Source organism: Uranotaenia lowii, chromosome 3, assembly GCF_029784155.1.
Source record: "Uranotaenia lowii strain MFRU-FL chromosome 3, ASM2978415v1, whole genome shotgun sequence".
Taxonomy (NCBI): Eukaryota; Metazoa; Arthropoda; class Insecta; order Diptera; family Culicidae; genus Uranotaenia; species Uranotaenia lowii.
In genome coordinates, this window is record NC_073693.1 from 44,007,158 (window position 1) to 44,031,764 (window position 24,607).

Here is a 24,607-nt window from a genome sequence, read left to right on the forward strand (position 1 = left end):
AAATCGAAATTATGATAAAACAGTTTCCAAAGAGCACATTAAAAGTACGTCATAAACTCATGGAGTCTTTGGCAAGAGCTCATTCGAGATAATTTGTTTTGAGAAAACGATTTATGTCTAAACTGCCTCAGCTCCGAAAAGCGGAACTTAATTTGCATGAAATTATCTCTAGTTACTGATAATTTTTTTTTTCTTCAAAATTCATTTTAGATACGCTTTACATCTATTTTTAAATTAAGTACAGATCTGATTCTCCAAAATTCAATATAAAAGATTAGTTACAATGATGCTCCGGGAACATGTCATCTAGCCTGTTTTTTTGTACGTTAACTTGAATTAAGAAATATTCTAAATTGGATACTGTCTTTCACCCCGCATTACCCCGAATAATAATAGTCTTATGTTCCTATGCTTAGGAAAGAATAGGCAGCTTCCGGAATAACACAACACTGCTGGTTAATCCCCGGCACAAAAACCAAGTGGCAAACAGCCATTGCAAACGCGAAGGGAAAAAAACTATCTTTCATAGAAGAGAAATGCTTCTGTTCCGTGCAGAATGCAGCCGTTTTCTGTTTTTGTGTAAATAGCAAAATATCTGGCCAACATAATCCAACCACACCATACCAAACGACGGAGGTTGCTTCCCGTGTAGATACATATATTATTCGGTGTGTCTTTACGGTACATTTGGAGCTTTCCTATTTAATGAAGATGGAGTGCTTGTTTGAAACTTTCTATCGAAATGTGCTTAAGCTTTATATACATCTGTGGAATAAAGGAGTCTATGAAAAGCGCAATGGGACTTAAGATGACTAAGTACAGAGTAGAATTATGTTCGGCTGACAATCAAAATGATTAACAATATTTACGAAAACACTCTTTATGATACGTTTGTTTTTGTTTCAAATTTAACAGATCCTGAGATCTCACGATGTCGTTGCTAGTCTAACTTTAGGCGTTTAACTTGAAGCACTTTTATTATTCACTGATGATGCCGCTGAACCCGCACGTAGATTCCATCTTTTGGTGCCATCAGAGGTGTGGTGGCACTGATCGGAAGCTCCCCTTGACGCTGCTCCGGACGGGCTAAGGAAACTGTGTAATTTTGCAAGCACATGGCCAGTCCGAGTTTGGTTTGAATCATTCCCAGCCGCATCCCGATGCAGTTCCGGGGACCTGCTCCGAACGGAAAGAACGGTTTGGTGCTGTCGTTTTTGTCGTACGATGCAAAGCGATCCGGATCGAATCGAAGCGGTTCCGGAAAATATTTTGGATCCCGATGGACTCCCAGAATCGGTAGAACTAATGGGGTGCCTTTGGTGATTTCAACCTGGGTTCCAGGAATTTGGTAATCCTTAGTACATTCCCGGTTTAGATAGGGTAACGCAGGATATTTCCGAAGAGTTTCCAGAATACAACACTCTAAATATTTAATCTCATGGAGATTTTCGTAAGTCAGTTTTCCTAGGCAGGGAACTGTGCACTGTTTGATTTCTCTTTGAACTTTTTTCTGCATTTCAGGGTTCCGAGCCAGCTCGAACAGACAGTACGACATTGTGGTGGAAGAAGTATCATACCCAGCGACGAAGAACACGAAAGCTTGGGCTGCTAGCTCTTCTATCGATAGCTGCTTAGCTGCCTTCGAAACCTGGATATCCCACTGATCTTCTGCCGATACGGATCCCGAATTTCGCAGCTGCAGCATCAATTGCATGATATCCTTGCGAACTACCCCACTCGACTCACGATACTCGATCGTCTTGCGTACCAAATCGATGAGGAAGTCTTCAACATCCTGATCGACTACTTTCAATCCCAAAACGCTGTTCATAACTGGCAATAGAATCATCCCAAGCCATCGCAACCCACCTCGAAAGGTCGGTTCGAAGATCTTCACTCCAATCTGCCGGAAAAAGGTCGTATTGTTGATCGAATCGATTTCCACTCCAAACCCAACGGAAGCAATGATATCAGTTGTAAATCGTGCCAACAAATCTCGCGCATCTATTTCCTCGGTCGAATGTTGATCGATGTGATCCAACAGCCTATCTCCAATGTCGAGAATAATCGGAAACATAGCTTTCAGTTTACCGGAAGTGAACGCTGGGGTCAGATTAACCCGTAGATTCCTCCACTTCGGGTTTGGCACCATGAACAAATTCCCACTAATCGGATCATTCCGTTCATCCACCCTCAATCCACGATCAGTAAAGTGGTGAAAATCACGTATCAACACATTTTTCATGAGCGCAGGATCATTCACTAGCAAAAACGGTCGAAAAGCTACGTACACTCCGACAAACGGTAGTTTGGTAGATTCTTCGTACAGCTTGCAGTATATCTCTCCGATAGATGCTTTCAGAAAGAAAACATTTTTAACATTCCCAAACAACCAGGAAGGGGTCAGCTGAGTCACTCCACGGCGTTCCCAGTAGCTGAATACGTAGGTCAGCAGACAGTAAATGGCGAACGCCAGACCTATGGTCCACAACAAAGTCATGCTGAGAAGATGTCTTGCTTCGACACCCGAAATTTAACAACTGATTCGAGCGCGAAAAACGTTCGCGGTGTAGACTGAGATAATGAAAACGTATGAACTACCTACCAAAAAAAAATGGCACGAGCGAAATTAAATTTGATGATAAGCGTCAGTGGATTGCGTCAGATCAGTTTGGTTCAACCAACAAAGTTTTTTACCTACAACAAACGAGAGAATTTGGAACTTCTGAAAACTCTGAATGATTGATGAAAGAATGGAGTTTTTGTTACCAAAACAAAAAAAAATTTAAGAAAAAAAAATTGAAGTTTGTTATTAATGGACGGTTATTTGCATCTAAATTAGGAATTTGACCAATTTTTATATTGTGCCATGGGTTGTTAACCGAGATAATTGATAAGCGCGCTTCATTCACTGCACTGCCTCCAGAATGAAGATAAGAGCTAAATATGGTAGAACAAAACAGCGAAGATAGGGGATAGGGGAAAGTCGAGTGAATTGGGCTCAGCGTTTAATCGTTTTCAACATAGCGAAATTTTTTTAGTTCTATCATTGATCACTTGGAGGAAAAACAACTAATTCCGGTCGATGTATTATGCAATATTATGAAAAATTAACTAATGCCAATGGTAAATGTCGTATCCAGTGGTGGTATATGTACATACTAGTAGCACACACTCTATATTACGGAGTTGTTGTTCACATCGAAAAACAATTTTGATCGATTTTATTAGAGTATGAAAATTAGGTTGTATCACTCTATTATGGATTTAAAAACTTACTTAAAAACTCTCCTTGACGAAATCGTAGAAAATGCATGTATGCAAAAGAAAGGTTTAGTCTTTTCACAACCTGGGAGACTTTTTGATTCGATTCACTAAATTTTATTTTTCCAGTCGGATACTGGAATAACGCTAATTGTATTTTTACTCAACTTTGCTTATTTCTTTTATAAAACCTATTTCATCCGATATTTTGGAACCGGTAAATTTTACACACTAAAACAGTTTACAAAAATCGAACTCCCATCCATTGTTTTTTATTATTTTTATTCAAAAAGTAATAGATGAAAAAACCGAGTAAAGGTCTAATTGTCTTTAGGGGCTTAGAGCTGCCTACGGTATTTATTAAATTCTCTAAGTTTAATCAATCTCAACAACAGCTCTCTAACAACGCATACAAAAATTCTAAAATACTTTCTTAATCGATGTCGATCATTGTTCCGAAATAAGCTCTTGAATTCTTTGTCGAATATAAAACAAATCTAATTTAAGTCTTGGGAGTGAGATTCCGATTATAGTTTACTATTTCGACTTACACTGCCGACCAAATGTTTGGGATCACCCGCTAAAAAAAAATGCAAATTTTAATCGTTCCTATCTCAGCCGTCTTAGGACATATTGCAAATCTTCTGATCTCATTTGAAAGATAATGAGCAATAGCTATTTTGGAGGTATTTTTCCCAGCAATAATGTTTTAGTTTTGCACCTAAAACTTCACCTAAAGTTCGAACATTTTCAAAATATCGCGCTAAAGCCGATCATCATGTTCAGTGTCTATTTTATTAATTGAAAGTACATTCTTAAATTTTTGCACAAATTTTGTTGATTGTGTTTTGAGAAGTATAGAGTACGGATTCTAATGCAACTCAAATTTTGAAATTTGGTTCACCCTATCGTGAGATGATCGGCTTTGTATATTAAGTGCGATTTTTTGAAAATGTTCTAACTTTAGGGTAAGTTTTAGGTGCAAAACTAAAACATTATTGCTGGGAAAAATACCTCCGAAATAGCTATTGCTCATTATCTTTCAAATGAGATCAGAAGATTTGCAATATGTCCTAAGACGGCTGAAATATGAACGATCAAAATTTGCATGTTTTTTAGCGGGTGATCCCAAACTTTTGGCCGGCAGTGTATATATTGTTACCAAGCATGGAACCACTTTTTTACGATCATACATTGAAGCAGCCACCATCCTTTTAAAGTTTTTATTTTGCATTAGATGAAACTCATTCTGGAGGTTTTTGTTCCTTTTTACCGAAATCATTGCTGTACTTCTATTTTCATATTTCGTATTCTCTATTCAGTTTATGATTCTTTTTTTACACTTCGAACCATTATTTTGAGCTCTTTGAAATTTTGGTTTAAATTTGATTTTTGGTTTCATTCCAAATTTGATTCATGACTTTAGAAACTTATATGCATTTTAAATATTTAGATAATTATTTTCCAAATATAAAACAAGAAAATTATAAACTATCTTGAGTTTTTATAATTTTTTAAGATTCGGAGTTCCCTAACTTAACTCTGATGAAGAATTCAAACATAACTAAGCCCGGATTAAGAGGGGAGGCAATGGGGGTAATTGTCCCGTGCCCCCAGCTCAGGGGGGTCCCCCGAGGGAGAACAAAATAAAATATTACTTTCATCACACTGCTTAAAGTTTTATATACATTTATATACATTTATATAGGAATAGATGAAACTAGAAAATCGCAATTATTAAGGCTTTATGTAACTAATTTAAAGTATTTTATAAGTTAAGACTCGAATGAACACTAAGTGTTTAAAAAGTCTCAAATAAAATTTAAAAAAAATCTCAATTAAAATATAACAGATAAGGGCCCCCTTTGAAATTATTTCTCGAATAGGGGAGATAAGAGTATAACGAGCACTCGGGGCATAGTAAGCACTTCTCTTATCTACAAAAGTACGCATTTTCTTGAATAAATTTTCATGAGGAATAGTTTCGTACTTCCTATAGTAATAACTTTTCGTCAAAAAAGAAATCTCCTTATCATCTTTACAGAAATATTAAAACAAAAACATCTAGGTTCTCAGGTGACGAAAATATTATAATTTTCAAGCACCAGGAAATAGGCTTTTATGATTTTTCAATCATCTTGATCTAAAATGTACGCATCATTAATTTTTGGATTTTTCACTAAAATCGATTTAAAACGCATTTTTATTTTTATTTGTTGACTCGGGGCGAACAGAGCACAATTGTTCGGGGCACGATGAGCGTTTTCTGCCGTAGCATCTAGCAGCGAATTCAACTCGATATAGTCAGCTGAATGATAATGTTGCCTATACAGTGACTTATTTTCAGCTTTCGGCAAAAAAATTTAAAATGCATTTTTAAACGATTTTATCTACTTTTTCATGTATCAGCCAGTTAGGAAATAGACTTTTTGAGTGTCTCAACACGAAACAATGATGTAAGTGACATGTTATAGCTGTTTTCTATGGTTAAATAAGCGTCTTCCTTCAGGTGGCCATTATGCCCTTATTTCCTCTAGTTTCACTGTAATAGAAGTAAAGGGGGCCCCTTGAGTAAGAATTTCAGAGTTCTTTCCGCATTTTTGTTGGCTGAGCAAATCAGCACATTTTTTTTCCAAAACATGGCAAAATGTGGGCATTTGATATCGATTTTTTATAACAAAAATTCGGACAAATCTAAGCAGAATCGAGTGATTTTCAAAAAAAATCCATAGAAAAGTGACGAAAAACACCTCAAATGGTAATTTTATTTTTAACCAAGCACGTCATCAGCGTTCAAAACGTTCTTCAAAAAACTTTCAAAACTCAATTTTGGAAAATATAGCTTTCTATTTGACAATTATTCGCTTTATATGTCCACTTTACTTTTTCAACTAGGGTATGTCCGAATGAATCCGGGAATCTGGGATGAACACAATAAGTAATACTTTTTCGTGTTTATTGAATTAAGAATATGTTTTAGGAGTTTTCAGCTAAAATACACCATTTTGATTTGAATTTGAAATATTTTCTTCACATTAGAATAAATGTTGCGGTTTTTAAGGTGGCTTGAATAACTGTATCTCAAATTCGTCGAATAAAAAAAAATATAGTTGGTAGTTATCAGTTTTTGACAAGATTTGCAGTGCAGAATAGGAAGAATAAAAAAATCGTTTCCCATTTTCATTATGTACAAACATCTAGCACAATTACAAGGTATATGACGCATTGACTTTAAAATCAACCATTATTTGTGAGGAATTTGTGATTAATAAATATATTCATGTAAATTTCAATTAACTAAAAGTCTTTACATTCAACATTCCAAAATTTAATCTAAGAAATCTTTTGGTAAATGCCGGGTATTACTGAAATTTAAAAAAATTATGAAAAAAGTGAAAAAAGCTTTTCTATCGTTTCTAAGTTTGCGTTGGTTTATACAATCTACACCCTTTTCCAAAGATTCTTTTTTAAAAATCGAACAGCTTTTGTTTGAAGTTGCTTTAATTGAACAAACCAATAATACTGAGTACCTCTATTGAATTTCCACTCAAATTTCAATTTAAGATTTTATATTCAAAATGAAACGTTTCCAGCTAAAGTTTCATACTATTGATTCTGATGCATGTCCTTTTATTATAAAATTATCTTCTATCAACTTAATCAAATCCTCCGAAAGAAAAATAAATGATTAGTTATAAAATATATAAACTTAATCAAATATTCTGAATGAAGCATATCATTTCCTAGTTGATCGTTTTCAAATTATTCAATCGTATAAAACACTCTCATAGTTGATTTGTGAATTTCATTGAGGGATTCTCTAACGATGAATGATTCTGGGTTTTAATTCTTATCAGTTTTATGATTCTGGGCTTTAAATTGTAATCTGCATTACATTTTTTATTTTCACCACATTGTATGATAACGATTTTTTTTTGTGTTTTAAAGATACGGAATTAAAATTGACATTTGGATTTTAATTAAATAAATTTCAATTAGTGCTTTGGCTCTGATTGCAACTTTGATTCGCAATTTTTACTTTGAATTTCATTTGTTTTTCAAATCTTGATTTGAATTTATGACTTTTATATGAGACACTGAAGGTTGGGTGTATGGGGTCTCGAGGTGGATAGATCAAGTGGAGCGTGATTTGGCGAATGTGGGATGTCCGAGAAATTGGAGAACTGTCGCCATGGAGCGAGTGAGTTTTTGGAGTTATGTTCGTCAAGATTTCGTGAGACGAAATACTCCGAAAATAAAATAAATAAGAATGAAGTCCGATTTCAGATTTTGAATTTTACTTTTGAACTCTTAACACTGTATCTCCTTGGTTTTTAAACTGATTCCTTATGTTTTTTTTTCTATTTTTCGGATTCTTAGTCTGAAATTTTAATGTTACTCCCTAATTTCCATGATGGAAATATTTATTTGGTTTTTTTTAAGATTCCAGACATCATGATTATTAAAATGCAATATACTAAACTCATTTCCAGTTTCTATTCTCTGGGACGGAATAATTTTGATTCAGAAATCGTTTTTTTATTCGAAGGTACATTTTAAAAACCGTATTGGAATTAGGAAACAGCTTAGTATAAAGATTTAAATTTTAGATTCAGAATTAATGTTCAATTTAAAATTCCTAATCTTAGTCAATTTGTATACACGATTCAGCCGAAAATGAGTATTTAATGGAAAAAACCTAATCCTTATTTTAAAAACGAATAACTACAGGATTTTAATTATGACATTGATTTTCAATAAAAATATTTATTGATAATTTAACATGTAATTTTAACGTGAAAAATCTATAGGGAATTTTATATTTTTGGTGTATTGTTCTCAATTATTAATATTGCAATTTTGCTGTTGCAGAGTTTGCAAGAATCAGATTTGAACCGCAAAATTTTAATCCTTAACTTTTACTTTTAACAATTTGTTTTATTTTTCAATGATGAATTTTAAAAATTGAATCAAAAATTTAATGGATTTTGTTTATTTGATTTCAGCATAGATTTTTTTTTAATTCTATTGGTTAAAAAAAAATTATTCAATGCTGATATCCGATGAGCTAAATCTTAAGCAAATTTAAAGATTTCAACCATGGATGAAAATAAACTAAATTTTTAAAAGTAAAAGTAAGAGATTTAAATATTGCCGTTTAGATCGGATTCTAGCAAACACGATCCTAATTTCAAATCTTAGTTTGAAATTCGACTCTTGAATGAATGTAAGTTTCCCATTTAGGTACTAACGGCTTCATTATACAAATGCAGCTAACCATTTTATAGGTTTTAGGGCGTTTTTTCAATAAAAATTATCATAGACAAAATACATTTCCAAAATCCCCCCTCCCCCTCCATGAGGTGGTTCTTCCTACGTCCCTGTGTAGACATAAGACCACTTCAAAAAATGACTTTTTGCTCCCACATGTTTTTTCGATGTCTTTTGGATCACTAAGCATCAGTATAAAATTTGAGATTATTTGGTTGATTCCTGAGTTATCGCAACGCGTTTCAATCTTGTATGAAAATTTGTATGGAAGAAGACCTTTTTTCACATTAAATCATCCAGAAAATTCAAATAAGCTTAAAATGAAGTTGGTGTTTGATTTTTGGTTTTAAATATTCTTAAGCATAATTTTTTTCTAACATGTCAAGGAGCTAAGTATTTAATGAAAAAAGTTATTACCTACCATATCAAAATAAAAAATCTGAATTTAAAAATGGCATACTTCGCTTGCTAGAGCTTTTTATAATTTCATTAAATATTTTTGCAAAAGGTTATATAAATCAATAAACTCCCTGACTATGCAAAGCAGTTTTTAAAGATTTTTTAATCTCATCCTACGGTTACACAGCTTTCGAATAAGCAGTCAAAAACGCTAGAATAAAAAAAAATAATTGAAAAAAATATAAAATTATATATTTTTTCTAGGTTTCTAGGTTTCTGTTAAGAATATTGTTAAGATGAATTGTACTGCAAGAATCAAGAAATATTTCTAATTCAAAGTTATATTTTTTGAAACTTTTCTGTACATCTCTGGTGATTTTTGAATGAAAAATGTTGTTTTTCAACACAAATATTCATTTCAAATTTTGATTGCTTTTCTTCTGGCAGTTAAAAAAACAAAAAAAAGTTACGGGAGCTGTAAAAATTTAACGCAACCGACATACCTATATGAATCAATCTTCCCAAAGATTTTTTATATTGTCATCCTCCCAGGGAATTTAGTTAGATCACTATCTACACAGGGACTAAAAGCGCCGATGTGGTCTAGTGGATAGGCTGGCGCGAGTCTGGTGTTGGTATGCCAGGCGTACTGGGTTCGATTCCCGGTATCGGCATAAAAACTTTTGGGTTCGATTCCCATAAGTTGCCGACAGGTAAGATGTGTTTCCTCTTATAACTGACTATATAATAAGAATGTTCAATCAGTTGCCAGCTGGCCAGGTATATACACGGATGCCGGAATACCTGTAAGTAAACTAGCCCACCTGTTTGACTCGTTCTTCCAAAATAAACCTACATCAACACAGTACATTCATCCATAACAGTTCATACGAAGCCATGGGGTCCGGGTATGGTGTACGCGTTGCATTGGAGATTTGTCACACCTAATAATCTAAGAATGCATGTGAGCACATACTTAGGCAGAAACTGCGGTGAATCCGTGCACCCATGGTGGATAACCAACATACATACAACATAGATCACTATCTACACAGGGATAGTGAATTGTAATTTCCAGCTTTTCAGAGCTTCATATACTCGCAGTAAATACCAAGTAGTCTTTTTCCTCTTCCTCCCAGGGAGTCTGCGCAGTTTATTATCCACTTCCACTTTCACTTTAAATTGCTTCATAAAGCAAAATAGAATTCCTCGCAAGGATCAATTACTTAGAGCTTTCCAGGGTTCAATCAACGCGGAGGATCACCTGTTAGCGCTTAGAATCCATCCGTTGCACCCATTCAAATACTGCCCCTCTCAAGGGATTTGTAATTTCATTTGAGTACTGCCCCTCTCAGGAGTTTGTACTTCCATCCAAGTATTGCCCCTCTCAGGGGATTGGTACTTCCATTCGGGTACTGCCCCCTTCAAGGAGTTTGTACTTCCATCCAAGTATTGCCCCTCTCAGGGGATTGGTACTTCCATTCGGGTACTGCCCCTCTCAGAGGGTTTGTATTTTCAAATTGCGCTGTAAATTGGTCCATTTCACAAGGACCGTTAGATTTTTTTGGGATTTCAACCTGTTGCCAATTGGTAAGAAATATCAAGATTTCTTATATAAAAAAAATACCATTCTAGGAAACAGTTTTTTCTAAATATTTTTGTAGCCTTTTATCATAGTTTAGCAATAAGTCATGAATAGATTACCGACATTTTCTAACCAAGCTTCCAAAAATATCAGCGTTACACTTGTTCACCTGCACAAAATCCCCATTTTGTTTTTCTTTCTTTCCGTAATATGAATCTGCCTCGAGTTCTTTATAATTTGTAACAAAATATTTTTGTATATTCCTATATTTCTATCCGTTTTTCTTCATCTTCAAAAGTAAAAAAAAAACAATTTACATCCGTTCTCCATTTCAATCTCGTTCAAACTGATTTTAAAAATCTTGTTTGTCCAACACGATAGCAATAGACCTAAACTGTTCATCTGCACGGGGACTGAAAAAAGAATTCTAATGCTTAGGGTATCTCTAAGATTCGATTTTTTAACCCTCAAAAACCAACTGCAGGAGGGGGGGGGGGGGATGGTGCGGTTGCAGAGAAAATTGGGGAAATCATTTTCGCTGCTATCCTAGAATGTATATTTTTCTCCATTTGTGTCACGGTCGCCAAGTATTTCGACAGCACTCAGAGTCTTTTTCGATTAAAGTCTGCTTCATTTAATATTGGAACACAAACAATTGCGTGTAGTTCAGTCATTTATTAACGAATTCATAATTTGTTTTTCATACAAATGTAGCATTTTCTTTACTGTTTCATAAAAAAAAATTTAAAAAATTATTCATTGCTGTTTCGAAGAAATTCTCGTACTTTTCCCGTAATACGGCACATTAGGCGGCGCACACCCTTTTCGTCCACCGTTTTGGCGATTTGATTCCACCAGTTCTTCATTTGAGTCATGTTCCTAACAAGTTTTCCCTTTGCCTTAAGCCTCCGCTTCGTGATTGCCCAGTATTTCTCTATCGGCCAGAACTGGGGGCAGTTTGCTGGGTTGAGGTCCTTCGGTATTACGCTGACCCCGTTCGTTGCGTACCATTCCATAACCGTTTTGCTGTAATGGCAGCTTGCGAGGTCCGGCCAAAACATTACTGGACGGTCGTGGGCACGAATAAACGGCAGAATCCGTTTCTGTAGGCACTCTTTTTTGTAGACTTCTGATGTCATTGTCTTGTCAGTGAGAAAGACTTTGGTTTTCTGTCCACAACTGCATATCCCCTGCCAAATCATGTACTTGCGGGTGAATTTATCCGCAAACACGAACTTAAATTTTGCAGGTACATCCCCCCGAGCCGTTGCCAAATAAAATTTTTGACCTGGGATTTGCCCAAAGTCCGCCTTCACGTAGGTCTCATCGTCCATCAGAATACATCCGTCGAACTTGGTCAGCACTTGGTCTTACAGCTTTCGAGCACGGATTCTGGCCACATTGTTCTGCTTCAGCGTCCGATTTGGCTGTTTGCTGGCTCGGAATGACCTTATTCCTACCCGGAGACGAATTCGTCGCACCGTACTGTGAGCGGCCTGGAACTTATTGGCCACATCGCGGCCTGAAAGATTGGGATTCCTCTTGACGGCCTTGATGACTTTCCCACGCAGTTTCCGGTCGACAGTTCCACTCCGACGCTTCGAATGCGGCTTCCGAGCCGTCGTCAATGTTTCCTTGTACTGCTTGATAACACGCCATACGGTATTTCTGGGCATTTTAAGCTGTTTAGCTAGCTTCGATGCCGACAACAATGGATTTTCAAGAAAACTGTGCACAATTTGATCTCTCCGTTCGGCTTCCATGGCGGTTGTTTACAAAATGCTATCGTTTGGTGTTATGACATAAATATATGGTGAAAGGTAATGAATTTCCCGACACGTGGGTGAAAAAAATTTCCAAATCCGTCCACTAGGAGCGCCACAATGAGCAAAAGAATTTGTTCCAATATTAAATGAAGCAGACTTTATGAAGATTTCGGTGTGTTGGTCTCGAAAGGTCACCAATTTTTCTTACGATTGCCCAATCGAGCGAAGACATATGCTACCTCATCATTTCTATGACCGGCCAGCCAAGCAGCTCACCCGAGTAAATTCAGATGACCGGCCCTTTTACAGATGGATACCGATGGATCCGTTAAGAAAGAATAATTTAATCAATGCCTTTAGCAAGGGTAACACATCTCAATCATCATCAAAATTCCTATTACACAAGGCCGAAATCTTGAGATGACTTAACAAATAGCAGCCTTTCGGAATGGCGAGAGAAGAATCGAACAGAAAACATTCGCCCGAGAGAGAGCTTTTTGCAATGGGCAAAATATAATAGATCTTTTTGGCATCCGGAACACGATTCACCACTTGCCCCGGGGAAAATGAGGACGACGACGGCCCGTGATGGTAATCTCGTGTGTGAGCAACTTTTCCTTATTCGAATTTCGAGGTTATGGTCCTACACGCAAAGTGGGTACCTTCTAGACGTAGGAATCGATTCCGACTGGGGTAGTAGCAACAACGACAACAACGGAAAAAGGGATTCCCGTTGTTTTGTTCGGTACCGTCAACTGGGGCAACATGCAACAATTTTCAATTTCAATGGCTTCTAAAAACCTTATGTTCACAGTTCTTCAGACCCCTTATGCATCAAAAGTTTCAAGTTCGATGGGACATAAAATTGGCGTAGTCAGAAAAATTATTGGTTACTTCAGTTATTTTTAATTTTCTAAAAACATGCTATTTTCATCCTCCTCAGAAACTGGGGTAACTTGCAACGAACTTTGTTTTTGATGAAAAATCTTATGAAAACGTATGAAAATGTATAGTTTTTGATAAATTATCGATGACTTAAAGATCATTACGTATAAAACACCACATGCAGTGATTTTTTTTATTTTGTGAAAACTTTTTTCACATTTTTTCTGAAAATATGGGTGCTGCATACATTTAGGGGTAAAACAACACTACTAGAAATTTTAAAAGCCGAAATTATAAAAAATAATATGTTGATGGAAGAAATTTTTAACATTTTACGGCATCGAAAAATGTTAAAAAATGTACATTTATTGTTCGATTTTTCAAATTTTGTATGAAAATCAAAAACTTAAAAAAACTATCTTAGGATGCAAGAAATTATGTCATCGTCATTTTGTTTTCATTAAAAGATAACTTTATCACATTACATTAAATTAAAAATTGTATCAGTGTGGTGTGACATAAATGTTGCAACTAACCCCGCTGTTGCATGATGCCCCGTTTGACGGTATTTTTTCGGCGCCTGGATTTATGCTGGGGGAGCAGCAGCAATTGATGCCAAAAAAGCAACAACTCTTGCAAAAGAAAAAAATGAAAATAAGAATGCCATACATAGATGGAAATCATTCACTCGGAATTGTTTTCGGTTTGTTTGGGTGAATGTTTTTGGTGGATCGGAGGGAAAAGTTCGATGAGCCGGAAGCGATAGGGTTTCCAGCTGGATTAACCTAGGTTCTAAATTTGAATCTTAACAAATTACATGTTTTTTTTTGCTTCAATTGATTTTTAAAAGTGGTCACCCTAATTAGCTTCATTTGACAATTTCAAGCACACACTTTTCTACTTTGTTTTTACAAATCTTTAAACTCACTTTTTTTAAATTAAATGGTATTTTTTTAACTTACTTTAATTTCGATTTACTCAATTTTTACCCTTTCATTTTTTTTTTAGAAACTGTTCTTTTAACATGTTATATTTTACGGTGTCAAGCTGTCATTTCAACTGGCTTGAATAGCATACATAACATTAAAATGTTTCATAATCAAATTTTATTTTTGAGATATTCTAAAAAAAATATCGAATTTTTCAACAGGTAACCCTAGAAAAAGAATCGGAATCGAACTCCTCGAAGTTCGGACAATCGCGGACCAATGCCAAAATGGCAAAACAGCGTGAAAACGAGTAAATAATGGCAGCAGCGCCATCGGAGTCGGAAAAATCCGGCCGAAGAGCTTCTCAACAGAACCTACAAAGAAGTTTGAGAGCTTGAAAAAGTGGCTGGGGAAAAAAACTCAATCCCAACTCGTTTTGCCCAAATAAGAAAAATCGAAGAAAAAAGCAAAAGATTAGAAACCCTTACCGGATACATCTTTTACGTGACGCTTTTCCCCGACATAGGATGGGGTCCCGAAAATTGATTCGCCCACATTTTCGTTCTGGCTGTCAGTTTTGACGAATTTCCCGATTGGGTTTTTGGAGATAAATGAGAAGCTTTTAGGGTTGAGAATCACTGGTGGTCACTCTCCAGCGTAGGACGTTTGGAATAAATGAACCTTCTTCTCGATTGAGGGCTGCTGCATAATTCATAGAGCGCTTTGAATAATCGATTAATTGAACTCGTTGATGGGAAAACGTTCTATTTTTCTCATCTGATTTCGATACGTGCAGAGGAAGACAGCCGCAGATGAAATAATTGTGCTTCTATTACTTAATTGGCATTGGTAAATATTGAAAGAAAAACTTCAGAAAATTTGAGCATTTTTTGAACAAACTACAGTTTTAAGTACAATTCATACGGATCTTTCGATACTTGCCCTTATCAGTTCGATTTAAGATGTGGAACAAACCTGTAACGAAAAAGCAAAAAGAAGCGATATTAAAATTTGCAAATTTTCTATAACAATTTGACGCTTCACATTCCCTCAGTTCGTAATTAAAACTAATCTGGCTTGGCGGACAAACAAATTGCAACATCAACCGCCATCAGATTGAAAATTAAAATTGATTTGCCATCCATCCATGGAATAATCAATTATCTTCAACCGATCGCCTCTCGTTCGTCCATTTGCCATCGTTGATGCTGCTTGTTGTGGCATATCTACATATTGATCGGGGGGTGGATGGAAATTAGCCGCTGTTGCACCATTCAATTATTTCGCACCAACAAATCCGCAAAATGTAGGCGGCAAGGTTTTTGGTTAGAAAATCACGTTCCACATTAGGGTCTACCAAACGAGCAAAAATTCCTACCCTTTGCCTTGGGTATTCTCCCTCCAAAATAGGAAGAAATATTTTTCACAAATCAATTGGCTGTGGCGAGTGTTGTCCACAAAATTGTGTCCCCGGATTTGCTCGTATGTGTTTGTGTTCTTCCGGATCCAGTCCCCTCCAACTTATATCCTAATAACAAACCCCTAAATAACATAACCCAACCATATCAAGACCACAGCATACTAGTAACAAGAAAAAAAAATCAAGGGTTTCCCCCTTCGCATAAACGCCAATGTTTGCGTTCGTGCAAATATGCTGCCATTATTGTCGAGCGAACGGATTTCATCCCCCCTTACTCAGGGTCGTCTTACGAAGAGTGGAAGACCATTACAGGGGAGGGATGAAACTCAACCATCAACACAAATCTCGATGGCGGTTAACCGAAGGATGCCGAAAAATTCGAAAATAGCATTCCCTCCCAATTTAACACATGGCGACCGTCACTATCGGCAGCAGCCCGGCGATCCAATCAACGGAACTTATGAGCGTCATTGTTGGCTTTAGATGGTCGAAAATCGTCCATCAGCCGGAAAAAAATCAACCCTTTTACAGTCTTTTAAAATAACCATAATTTTCAGAAAATAATTGGATTGGAACTAGAAACAAACATTCGAAGGACTTCAACTTGAACTAGAACTAGAACTTGAACTAGAACTTGAACTAGAACTAGAACTAGAACTTGAACTAGAACTTGAACTAGAACTTGAACTAGAACTTGAACATTGTGAAAAATATTTCTTAAAAAAAAAAAAAAAAAAAAAAAAAAAAAAAAAAAAAAAAAAAAAAAAAAAAAAACTAGAACTTGAACTAGAACTTGAACTAGAATTTGAACTAGAACTTGAACTAGAACTTGAACTAGAACTTGAACTAGAACTTGAACCAGAACTTGAACTAGAACTTGAACTAGAACTTGAACTAGAACTTGAACTAGAACTTGAATTAGAACTTGAACTAGAACTTGAACTAGAACTTGAACTAGAACTTGAACTAGAAATTGAACTAGAACTTGAAATAGAACAAAGACAAAAATGACAAAAATAACAAAAATGACAAAAATGACAAAAATGACAAAAATGACAAAAATGACAAAAATGACAAAAATGACAAAAATGACAAAAAATGACAAAAATGACAAAAATGACAAAAATGACAAAAATGACAAAAATGACAAAAATGACAAAAATGACAAAAATGACAAAAATGACAAAAATGACAAAAATGACAAAAATGACAAAAATGACAAAAATGACAAAAATGACAAAAATGACAAAAATGACAAAAATGACAAAAATGACAAAAATGACAAAAATGACAAAAATGACAAAAATGACAAAAATGACAAAAATGACAAAAATGACAAAAATGACAAAAATGACAAAAATGACAAAAATGACAAAAATGACAAAAATGACAAAAATGACAAAAATGACAAAAATGACAAAAATGACAAAAATGACAATAATGACAAAAATGACAAAAATGACAAAAATGACAAAAATGACAAAAATGACAAAAATGACAAAAATGACAAAAATGACAAAAATGACAAAAATGACAAAAATGACAAAAATGACAAAAATGACAAAAATGACAAAAATGACAAAAATGACAAAAATGACAAAAATGACAAAAATGACAAAAATGACAAAAATGACAAAAATGACAAAAATGACAAAAATGACAAACATGACAAAAATGACAAAAATGACAAAAATGCCAAAAATGCTAAAAATGACAAAAATGACAAAAGTGTCAAGAATGCTAAAAATGACAAAAAATTCAAAAATTACAAAAAATACAAAAATTATAAAAATTACAAAAATTACAAAAATGACAAAAATTACAAAAATTAAAAAAATTACAAAAATTACAAAAATGACAAAAAATTCGAAAATTACAAAAATTACGAAAATTTAAAACATTTCATAAATTACGAAAACCACAAAAACTACAAAAATAACAAAAATGACAAAAATTACAAAAATTACAAAAATTACAAAAAATTACAAAAATGACAAAAATTACAAAAATTTAAAAAATAACAAAAATTTAAAAAATGACAAAAATTACAAAAATGACAAAAATGACAAAAATGACAAAAATGACAAAAATGACAAAAATGACAAAAATGACAAAAATGACAAAAATGACAAAAATGACAAAAATGACAAAAATGACAAAAATGACAAAAATGACAAAAATGACAAAAATGACAAAAATGCCAAAAATGACAAAAATGACAAAAATGACAAAAATGACAAAAATGACAAAAATGACAAAAATGACAAAAATGACAAACATGACAAAAATGACAAAAATGACAAAAATGCCAAAAATGCTAAAAATGACAAAAATGACAAAAGTGTCAAGAATGCTAAAAATGACAAAAAATTCAAAAATTACAAAAAATACAAAAATTATAAAAATTACAAAAATAACAAAAATGACAAAAATTACAAAAATTACAAAAATTACAAAAATTACAAAAATGACAAAAATTACAAAAATTAAAAAAATTACAAAAATTACAAAAATGACAAAAAATTCAAAAATTACAAAAATTACAAAAATTACAAAAATTATAAAAATTACAAAAATGACAAAAATTACAAAAATTAAAAAAATTACAAAAATTACAAAAATGACAAAAAATTCGAAAATTACAAAAATTACGAAAATTTAAAACATTTCATAAATTACGAAAACCACAAAAACTACAAAAATAACAAAAATGACAAAAATTACAAAAATTACAAAAATTACAAAAAATTACAAAAATGACAAAAATTACAAAAATTTAAAAAATAACAAAAATTTAAAAAATGACAAAAATTACAAAAATGACAAAAATGACAAAAATGACAAAAATGACAAAAATAACAAAAATTACAAATATCACAAACATTACAAAAATTACCAAAATAACAAAAAATACCGAAATTACAAAAATTACAATAATTACAAATATAACAATAATTACAAAAATATCAAAAATTACAAAAATTACAAAAATTACAAAAATTACAAAAATTACAAAAATGACAAAAATTACAAAAATTACAAAATTTACTAAAATTACTAAAATAACAAAAATTACATAAATTAAAATAATGACAAAAATTACAAAAATTAAAAAATACAAAAATTACAAAAATTACAAAGATGACAAGAATTACTGACAAGAAGACTGATGACAAGAAAAGCTTCAAAAATTCCAAAAATTACAAAAATTACAAAAATTACAAAAATTACAAAAATTACAAAAATTACAAAAATTACAAAAATTACAAAAATTACAAAAATTACAAAAATTACAAATATTTCAAAAATTACAAAAATTACAAAAATAACAAAAATGACAAAAATATCAAGAAATACAAAACTGAAAAAAAATACAAAGATGATCAATATTACAAAAATTACAAAAATGATAAAAATTATAAAATTTTCAAAGATTACAAAAAAAAAACAAAAATTACAAAACTAACAAAAATGACAAAAAGGACAAAAATTACAAAAATGACAAAAATGACAAGAATGACAAAAATGACAAAAATGACAAATATGACAAAAATAAAAAAAAATGACAAAAATGACCAAAATGACAAAAATGACATAAATAGGGGAGGAGAGGGTTTGTGATTTTCGTATTACGGCTTTGGTTCTTTTAGATCCTTTCCTCGAATGACTTTTAGTTACCCTTGGAAATTACAAAATTAAAATGAGTTTCGTTATAAATAGAGCTTATATTGGGCTAAATACTTGAAACCACTGAAAAATTGATTTGTTTAATTTAGCTTTAATATCCTTTTCAAATGTTTGTGCTGATTTTCTTAAGTGTCAAAACAGACAAAAAATCTTAAAATTTGTAACAGCGTTTTAAAATTAAATTTTAACATATAGGTAAATTTCAAACATCAAAAAATTAAAATAATTAAAGAATTTCAAAAAAATCCTTTTTTTTCAATTTCCTTTCAATTTAGTTATTATTCTAGCTAGCATTTTTAAAGCCTGCACAATGAACTTAAATTGGTAGGTGTACTTTTTGGTACTTTCAAGCTGCTGAAAATTACCCTGGAAAGTATTCAGGAGCAAAAAGTAAAAGAAAGCATCTACTCTAACTTAAGGGAGAAAAAAACTTAGAAAAAGGGGTAGCTCGAAATCCTTTCAAGATCCACACAGTGCAGTAGTCTGTCAAGTGTGATTCGAGAGTGCAATGCACTTCAAACACATAAAACCTCCTACAAATATAGCAAAAGTGCTGGCTGAATCACTTAGTGCCATCGAATTCTTATTCCCTTCATACATTCTCCGACGAGGAGGTCGATGGTTTGATGCATCAACCTCAATCTACTACCATACAATATGAGTACATAACTGTGGATGTTGGGGGCTCCTATAGCTTTTCAGAAGAGAGCTTCGAAAGAGGATTATTACCCTCGGTACAAGAATGGGAAAGGATAAATCTGAAGTATTGTTCGAGAGTGGCAATGCAGCCGAATGCTTTCGAAAGGGTTGGGTCTCTTTTTCGTGCAAACTTGAGTGAAGAATGATGATGATGATGATGGTTTGGATGCTGATGCTGATGATGGTTATGGGCACCCCCACCCTCATTTATGTTTCTGTTTATTGCAGGTGGGTGGTGGCAGTGGCAGTTTTCAAGTGTTTTCATTCTACCAATTTTTTTTTCTCTCTGTTGCTTTACATGCTGCAACGACCATTCGGTGAGCCAAAAGTGCTACAACACATTCGCCGCGACACACAATGCACTCTGCATTCTCATGCCATTGAATGGGGTTTTGTGTTGTTATTCTCTTCATTCCCTTGATTTTCGAAGTACAGCGAAGCTCTCGAACAAGTGACATCATCAGGCGTCATCAGTCAACCATCTTCATACAGTCTCTGATTCAACAACGTCAATTTGGACTGAAGTGTCCTGTGGGTGTGAACAGAAAACAACATTCCATGCAGAAAAAAGGGACACCTTCAAGTGAATGGGAAAGTTGGGATTGAAGTTTGCAAACAACAGCGTGAGCTTTTAACGAATACATGTAAATTGGAGTGTGCCAAATGATTTTGAGCATTAAATTTTACAATAACCTTGCTACTGTGCAAATCGTTGTGTAAACACACTTTGTGTTACTTACCAATCCCATATAACTTGGAAATTAACAGAGTAGAAAAAATCCCTCCGTAAACTAACTACCTTACGCTTTTGGACGATATTGACATTTCAAACAATTTCGAACTTCATGACTTCTTATTTGATTTTTAACAATTTTGACAATTTAAGAATAGTGATTCGCATTCGCATTCGCATAAATAGTCGCCTAAAACTTCGGTTGGCGCTTTTCGTCAACTCTCCGTTTTATGAAATAACAGTCTTTGTGAATTGCACCATCTTTATTTCTAGAAGATGTTACACTCCCTGACTTGAAATTTCGAAAGGAGCGAAGTCTTCCAATTCGTACCATTTTAAGAATAGTGATTTTTGATAAAATAAATTTACAATCAAGTCCCATCTACATGATGAGAATCATACGCCGACACACAACGGTACAGCTCAGATGAGAGCAAAAAGAAAATAGCACCAATGTCGCCATTGAAAAAAAACTAAGCAGTTTTAAAGCAATATTCTTCCTAGTACCTATACCACAGTTCAGCAATTTTAGATACTATGCTTTAAAAATTTGTAAAAATGTAAATACTTCATTTGAAATAATGTTCAAGATTTCTTTTAGTAGGCAGAATGTACTGTTTATGGACTATTAACAGTTTTATCGTGTTCAGGGAAAACTTTCGAAAAAATTGTTATGAAAAATATATTTAAAAAAACAGGCCAAAAATACATGGATATAATTGATACATGTTACATGATAAAGAAAGAGAATTTTGGTCAATTTACAAAAATTGAAATGATGTGATAACAATATTTATTTTTATACTAACAGTTGTTGTATTTCAACTTAGTAACATAACTAGTTCTAAGAATGAATACGATACAAGCGTTTGGCAATATTATCACATAAAACCCATCCCCAAATTGATCAAAATAAGCGTGTCTTTAAAGTTGAAGCAATATTGGTTAAAATATGCCGAGCGTGCAATTTCAAGTTAAAAGCACGCAAAAACGAGGAAAACAATCAAGGCGTGCAACTAAGACGTCAGTTCGGCCACACACAAAAAAAAACCGCCATTTTGTAACAAGACACTAGTGTGGACGGACGCGGAATATTGTTGGTCGATAAATTGGCCAAAAAGTAACCTCTCAAAACTACAGGGAAGCGGTTTGAGCTTCCGATGACACGCAAAGCGCGTGCACAAAGTGTTGCTGTGGATAAAACAGATACGTTCCGAATCGGCTAAGAGAAGCGCCGAGCCCTAACTTCTTTTTTTTCGCCACCTGGCATAAAGCCGTCCCAAACGTCTAAGAAAGCATTACCGGAATCTCGCAAATAAAGGGCGAACACGAAATTATTACGACACATTCAACAGAGCATAACTTTTTACCGTTGGGTAAAAATAAACCAAATTTTGCACACTTTCTCATTGATGTGTATTGTTTACATGCTGTCAAACTCGAAGTCGTGCTTCCGATTCAACGAAAATGGAGGTCAACCAACGCAAGTCGAGAGAACAAATTCTTTAAAAGACTAGTAGTGGCAAAGAGATTTCGCACCGGCAGTTGGGAAAAATGTTGAATATTCACCATTCAACTGTCTCCAGAGTGTTGAAGCGATTCCAGGAGCGGTTGACGTTGGACCACGACAAAGGAGCTGGAAGAAAACCGGGACCGGAGAGCAAAAAGACGGAGGAAAAGGTGAAGCGGATGATTAAAGCAAATCCCAACGTCTCAAGGCGTGATTTGGCCTAAAAGATCGGCATGTCGCAGAGCTACTTCCAGAATGTGAAGAAGAGAGCTGGACTACATATCTTACAAGGTACAGATCTTTCCAAACCGCGATGGACGACGAAACGTATATAAAAGCCGATTTTAAGCAAATTCCAGAGTTGGAGTAGAAGAAAATGTCGAAATTCGCCTCCAAATATATCGTTTGGCAGGAGTGAGCCTTTCGTGACAAAGGGAAAGGGAATGGCGAGATCTACAAATCTGAGTGCCTCGAGAAGTGTTTTTTACTGTTCTTGCAGCAGCACCACGAAGTTCCGCTATTTTGGCCAGATTTGGCTTCAAGCCACTAATCTGGAGGGTCCTGGAGTGGCATGAGGCCAATTCTGTCCATTTTTTTTTCCAAAGAACATGAACCCGCAAACTTTCCAGAGCTGCGCCCGGTGTAGCTGTACTGGGCAATAATGAAGCGGAAACTTCGGAAGAGCAAAAAGACAGTTAAAGACGAGAAGGGCATGTTAAGAAAATGAAAAAAAATAACACTTAGAAACTGGTACCGGATGACACTGTAAAGACTTTGATGGAGGTTTCATCGAATAACTTTTTTTTTATTTTTGATGTAAATATATGTATAACACAACTCTAAAATTGTGGTTTGATTCAAAACATTATAAAATATTGTCATGACATTTTCGGTGTCGCAATAATTTTGTGTTCGCCCTTTAGATCACACATCCTGTTTGAGGAACAGAGGGGGATAGGTTTCCAATTCTTGAATTTGCGACCGATGTAATGCTGGATTTAGCATCTGCTTGTCGTTTCTGTTAATTGCAGCCGTGGGGTTCTGTGCTTGCACGTTATTATGTAGTGTTCTAAATTTGGTTTAAATCTAGATACGCTTGTTATTTTTAAGTGAAGGGTGGGTATTTTATTCGAGATTGTTGGTTTGATTGCTCAATCATCTATATATACACGCAGAAAAATAAATTGTAGAAGCAATAATATTTGGGCCAAAAATAATAAAAATTTCGGTTGGGAAAATGCACAAATATATTTTTGGTAACCCTGACAAAAAATATCGATTTCATTTAAAATTATCGTTTCATTCGAAATAAAATACACCCTTTTTCAAAATGATCCATAGTTTTGACCAAAATAATAAAATTTTTTTGGGTAAAAAATAACTGAATGCTGGTGGTTTCGATTTGACAAAACTTCTGTGGTTCCAAATAACAAATTATGAATTTCAAACCAATTGGTACAGAATTTTAAAATGCAATACACAAACACTTGATTTTAAATTATTTTTTTTTTATTTATCAAATAGAGTTAACATACATAATTAAATCATGAATTTCATTATAAATATTCTTATAATTCTTCACTCACATCAGTCATATACATTTCTCTTAGGCAAAGCAGTATTTCTAGCAGCTAGAACCTGGAACTGGACCACCACCATCACCTAGCACAAAAATAGTTCTGAATGGCCGCGAGTAGCCGGGATCATGACTTTTACGGGCCCTCGATGTATATTTGATCAAGTTCCCGGTTTCCTCCGGATGGGTGGGACCCAGACGAGTAGTGTCTCTCGCTGTCGATACATTTGAAATATTTTCCTGGTGGAATATAGAAATAAGTTCAATAAAGAATAAAATATAAGATTGAAATTAATTTACCATCAAATTCGCTGGAATTCGGAACCAGATAGTATTAATTTTTCCCGCGTATTTACCTTTTTTCTTTTTCTTTTTGTCTTTTTCCAACATATCGTTTTATAATCAAACGTTAATGAAAATAGACTGATTTTCGGTTTGAAAACGAATCAATTTCGATTTTCACTAATAAAAAATGAGTGTGTAAAAATAACAATATTTTGTAGTTATTTTCAATCGATTTTTTCATGAAAATTAAAGCAAAATAGGCATTGAAAGGACAAAACAAAATAACAAAACGTTTTTTTGAACCAACCCTCCGTCTTTTTTCTGCGTGTATAAAAAGCAATTTCTGTATGTTTGTTTGTTTGTTTGTTTGTTTGTTTGTTTGTTTGTTTGTTTGTTTGTTTGTCCTCTATAGACTCAGCCGTTTTAAGAGCTAGAGGTCTGAAATTTGGCATGGATACCCATTAGGACCAGGAAGGATGAAAAATGTTTTCAGATTTTCGGAAGACCCCTTCTGAAAGGGGTCGTCCATACAAGACAAATATTGTTTTCGCGATATTGACGTTACTTTTCGTCGGATTGTGTTGAAAATTTGCACATG

The 24,607-nt window shown here is 34.1% G+C and overlaps 2 protein-coding genes across 6 annotated transcripts in view; both read right to left on the minus strand.

The window, feature by feature from the left end:
- Positions 1–24,607, minus strand: part of LOC129754264 (protein FAM133-like) — a 264,628-nt gene that overhangs the window by 42,712 nt on the left and 197,309 nt on the right. The window lies entirely within an intron of this gene.
- Positions 727–2,573, minus strand: LOC129754260 (probable cytochrome P450 6d5). Its single transcript, XM_055750211.1, has one exon. It carries the CDS (start codon positions 2,498–2,500, stop codon positions 983–985), a length of 1,518 nt encoding a protein of 505 aa, XP_055606186.1. The 5' UTR covers positions 2,501–2,573; the 3' UTR covers positions 727–982.